This window comes from Hipposideros armiger, unplaced genomic scaffold (genome assembly GCF_001890085.2).
Source record: "Hipposideros armiger isolate ML-2016 unplaced genomic scaffold, ASM189008v1 scaffold_87, whole genome shotgun sequence".
NCBI classification, from domain to species: domain Eukaryota; kingdom Metazoa; phylum Chordata; class Mammalia; order Chiroptera; family Hipposideridae; genus Hipposideros; species Hipposideros armiger.
In genome coordinates, this window is record NW_017731437.1 from 4,554,395 (window position 1) to 4,559,511 (window position 5,117).

Below are 5,117 nucleotides of genomic sequence, written 5' to 3' on the forward strand. Positions count from 1 at the left end.
CTGCAGGCCCCTGGCGCACGGCGTCTGACAGAAGCTCAGTCCTAGCCTTCCCCCAAAGCCTGAACAGGAGCCCGGAATGGACAGCCCGAGTGCAGAGGACCACCGTGCTGAACAAAACGTGATGGAGGAGCACAGCGACGGGGGCCGGCTTAATAAAACGAGTTTTCTCCAGAAAGGCAAAAAGTTGTGGCGTGTTAGCCTGTATGCGTGCCTCAGCAGTTCCGTAAATCTGGTTAAACACAGATAAACCGCAGGCCCTGCTGTGTGCTCTGTAGTCAGAGGTGACTTTGAAGTGAATTATGTCCAAGGAAATGCTGAAAGAGGTTTAGCAGAGGAGGCAATGCACATATAAAGACCTTTCTCCTTTTCATTGTTTCCCCAGATCCTCTGTCCATGGGTCCTCAGAAGGCTCTGGAAACCATTGGTGCAAATTTACAGAAGCAATACGAGAACTGGCAGCCAAGGGTAAGCCTTCTTTGTTCGCTGTTCTCTTGGTTTCTTACAGGGAGACGACTGTTCCTTGGTTTCAAACAGTCTGGATCCAGGGAGAACCTTTTCCCGACCCGCATGTCCTGTAACTCGGCCCACCCCGCGGCTCCCCTTCTGCTCCGTGGACGCGCTGCACTCGCTCTGTCGCCTTGTAGTGAATTGCACACGCCGGCGTCAGTCACAGATTGCATGGTCTATTATTTTGCCGAAGTTCCCCTCCCCCCCAGAATCTTTAGAGAAAGAATTTTTCATGTTACTCTTAAATCATGGTTTTTATTTTGCACAGGAAATGTAGTTTTTGTAACTTTTCTGCAACTTCACTAGTGAGAGAGCTATTTCTCTCCTTTCTTCAGTTTTCAAACAGTTGAGAAACAAAGCACTCAGCATTCAAAAGATGACACCTATTATATGCTTTGTCTTTGATCCAAAGGGAAAGTTCTTTTTAGGGAGCCAGTTACCAATTACTGTGTCTTTTGTGGCTTACATCTTACAGTTTTTTAATGAGAAAAGTGGTATGGAATATGATAACTGTGTCAGATTTCCTTCAAGATCTTAAGTTATTTGTAAACCACCCAAAGACCCATTTCCTTTAGTCTTTCTCTTAACTGGTTTGAGGACTTACTAATTTTAATAGGAACTTAGAAACATGGCATGTGTGTGGAGGTGCTTTTCCACCCAGCCTTGTGGGATGGGCTGGTTCTGAATTCTCTAACGGATGCGACGGGAAAGGCCGCTGGCAGTGGCCGTGTGGTGCCTCCTGGGAGCCTCAGCCCCTGGATACAGACGGCGTGGAGACCCTGGGAAGACTTTCCTGCGTGGACCCCCATTTGTGAATCATTCACCCACATGATCTGAATTTAGGAATTCTTTGTGCATTATTTACATCCTGAGAGAAGAGAATAGCTGGAAGTAAACTGGGTCCTGCCTGAAACGGTGCCCGGAGGTAGTTTCTGCTCACAGAGCTGGGGGACCGATGTTAGAACGTCTGCCTTAGGATGTCTTTGTGCATTTCTACCTTGTCAAGTCAGCAGTAGCGGACTTCTGTTCCTTAGAAGGCGGTTTCTTAGCTGGGATTTTGGTCTGCGCCTCGCCGAAGGGCCTTACTTTTCCTGTCCCACTTGTTACGTCTTGATGCTTTCTGTCAGGATTCAGTTGCCTTTTTCTTGAGAGTGCAGTGTGTGTGGGGCTTGGATGAAATGGGGAGAGGTTCTGANGTTTGTGACCTTGGGCCAGCACTTCACCAATTTCTCTTCTGTGTCATGAGGTTTGGTTGGACGGAGTTCCTGTCCCTTTAAGGTGTAAGCATCATGAAATACAGAGGCTTATGCTGGAAAGCTGCAGATGGGAAGATTTCTGACAAGCTAAAACTTTATACAAATGCCAATCACCGTCTACTTTTCTTTCCTTCTTCCCACCCACCCACCCACTTCATTACATACAAACCCATGAAGGCATTAGAAGTGTTATATTGAGACAGACCTACAATTTCAAATTTATGTTCTGGCCACTTCACCCCCCCATCAGACTGATAACATTGTCAGCAATATCCATCCAGGAATTTAATTTTAGTTCGTTTCAATTATTTAGTTTATTTAAGTTAATGTATCAAATGCATCATTTTAGTTGTCTTGTTCTCCCCCTTCCATTCTCCCTCTCATTTCTTCCCCTCTCCCACTCACTGTCACATTCTTGGGAGGAAACCATGAAATTAATTGGCCACAGGGATTCCAGCAGCTGGGCGGTGACAGCCCACGTATTTGATCGCGGCCCGAGGGTGGCCCATCGCTGCGCCTGCTCCTCCCGTGGTGCCAGGTGTTTTGATCAGGACCAGGGAAGAAAGGGGTGCTGCGGTCAGGTGCCACCACAAATGCGGCGTCCGGGGTCTGGGTGCACAGACCCGGGTGGCAGCAGCTCTCTCCGACCCTGGCACCCTTTTGACGTGGCCTCATGTGGACACGAAGAGAGGACGGTGTAGCAGTGGGGGCTGGGCGTTCCAGGGGTGAAGTTCAAGGCGGAGGAATAGCCGCAGTCCCCCCCCCAACCTGTGGCCCATTTGCTGTCCCTCCCCTGTTGTGGTTCTCTGGAGGGCACGCGTAAGAGCTCCCCGATCAATGCAGTTCCTGGACGGGCCTTTTATCTTTTTACAGAGGAAGCCATTTCTGTTCTCGTAACCGTGGATTTGAGGCAGCGCTGGCCGCTGGCCCTGCTTTTACTCCGCTGACCGTCAAGCGCAGGTCTGGTCGGCCGTGTGCATCGTCCTCTCCGTGGCAGCCTTTCCTGCTTGCCTCTGCGTGGTGGGCCCTGAGTGGCCCGTAAGCTGTCTTTTCCAGACCCCAGCTCATCCCTGTCTCTTGCCAGTCTTGTGATTCAGATCACAGCACAGCTGACTGGGGTCATGATAATTCTTCTGAGACCTCGGCCGTGTGTTCCCACCAGGACAGGGAGATGAAGGCTAACGTCTAATTTCTTGAGTTAACAAGTTTACCAAACTTCTTGCCGAAAAGTTAGTTGTAACCCAATTTCACCAGGTTTCCCTCCTTAGTGGACTGACCCGGCTCTTCTCAAGCCCTGGAACCTGACACTCCAGGGTAGGACCTGGCATCTCTGAGTTGAAAAGCCCTCGATGACTTTGACGTACCCAGGGTAAAGGGCTTTCCAAATCTGAAAATGCTGTTACTTAAATTGATAATTCATTCTTTCAATCAAAGTAACACACGCACATAGCTCAAATATCAAAGAGTGGCGCAAGGTGCGCGGAGACAAAGCTGTCTTGCCCCTTCCTTCCCAGAGGCACTCGGATCGAGTTTTTTTCTCTCTCTTTATAGGGTTTTTCCTGTTGTAGATACCAATTTGCTAGCTACTTTTATTTGCTAAATTTTCTGTGAACTTAGGGATTTATTTTTTTGCCTATATCCAGTAGATGTGTCACATGCTATCGAGGATTTCCCCGGTGCTCAGACAATGCACTAGTTTGTTTTCAGCCCTCGCCTCATTCCCATTGGTCTCCTTGGTCTCTGGATCTGGTACAAGCGTGTCCTGTGGTCACTCTGTCTCTCCTCGCCCTCTCTCTGTCTCTTGTTCCCAGGATCCTTTGTGGCCTTCTTTTGTGGTTTATTTCCCAAGAAGAGGAACATGAGCCCCAGGTTGTGTGAGCGTTTGCGTGTCTGAAAAGACCTCAGACTGGACTGTCATGTTGGAACTTTCCCCAGAGGATACGAAGGCCCTGCTGTAACCTGTCCAGCCTCCATTGTTGTCGGGAAACCCAGATCTCTTCTCATCACAGCCCTTCGTGATCTGATTTCTCTCCAGGGACTTCCCTGCTTCTACCGTTGTCAGCAGTTTGAGTATGATGTGTCTAGATGTGCATTTCCTTGGGCTAACCCTGGCTGTGGTTCACTGAGCTTCCTGAACCTATACGTGTCTGTCTGCTGACACATTTGGGGAGTTGCCAGGCATCATGTCTTCCACTGTTCTTGAGCTCTGCACTCGGTTCTTATTCTGAGACTTCCTATGACACAAACGTTAGACCTTCTGTTATTGTCCCCAGGTCCCTTGGGGCTCTTATCTCGGGGGCCATTCCATCTCTACAGGGAGGGTCTTACGTTCTCTGCTGAGGTGGGATTGTACAGTGGGCACCGGGGAGAGGGCGGGTAGCCGAGGTACTTAACTGTGGAGGGTGGTATTTGAAAGCGATGCTTTGGGGGAGTTGGGGCACAATTAGTGTTCGTGCAGGGAAAGTAAGACCGGAAGTGCAGGAAGGTGTTATCTTAGTATCCCGATTGGCTCGGCTCTGAGTCGTGTTTCCACAGGCACGCTAATGTAAAACACTGAGAATTCGGTCAAAACGGATGCTGCCATGTGGGAGATTACGGGAAGGAGAAACAGGGCAATGGTGGAGAGAGGCAACTCTGCCCTCTGTCGGAGCAGGGTGGGCGCCGATACCTACAGCGAACATGAGAAACAGCCATGTCGGCTCTGCTTTAGGACAGGGTGGGCCGTGGCAGAGGCAAGCGGCTGCTTCTCAGGAGGGGCAGGGCGGGCGGGGAGGGCCCGCTGCTGTTCTGTGTGAAGCCTCGTGCTGCCAGCTGACTCCTCAGCCACGTGGATGTGCATAACTCTGAGTCTGGAGGTGCGTGGGAAGGCCCCGGCTCGCAGGGCGAGGCGAAACATACACGAACATGGTGACTAGGAGTTCGGTTTCTGAGAAAGCGGCTCGCGCCAGCTGCAGAGCATCAAGTGGAAGACTTAGTCTCGGTTAGGAGGAGGGCTAGATGGCACCAGCAGAAGTGCTCTGCTAGCCCACTGTCTCGGCCCTCGGACTGAAATTGGCACCTCTGTTGAGCATCGGATAGCCATGCTCAAAGTGTGCTCTGTGCTCCCTTGACCCTGGGAGTCCAGGGTCCCTACAGCGATGCTGTAATATTTATAATATTATCAAGATGCCATTAACCTCTCCCCATGTGGCCAGCTGCACTGATGGTGCAGAAGAGACAGGGGGTGCAACTGCTGGTGCCCGAGCAGACATGAAGGCCACAGCCCCAAAACATCTCGGCCGAGCGTTCACAGTAAAAACAGCCAGCTTCCTCAGACTGCCCTTGGTGAAGCAGCAACACTCACTCACGCTGTTC

General features: G+C 50.6%; 1 protein-coding gene across 1 annotated transcript in view; it reads left to right on the plus strand.

Moving 5' to 3' along the window:
• The window catches only part of LOC109383648 (regulatory-associated protein of mTOR-like), a 123,493-nt gene that overhangs the window by 75,040 nt on the left and 43,336 nt on the right, over positions 1-5,117 (plus strand). The window contains exon 3 of the mRNA XM_019644250.1: positions 383-465. Coding sequence (XP_019499795.1) covers positions 383-465 — 83 coding nt within the window. The remainder of the gene's footprint in view (positions 1-382; positions 466-5,117) is intronic.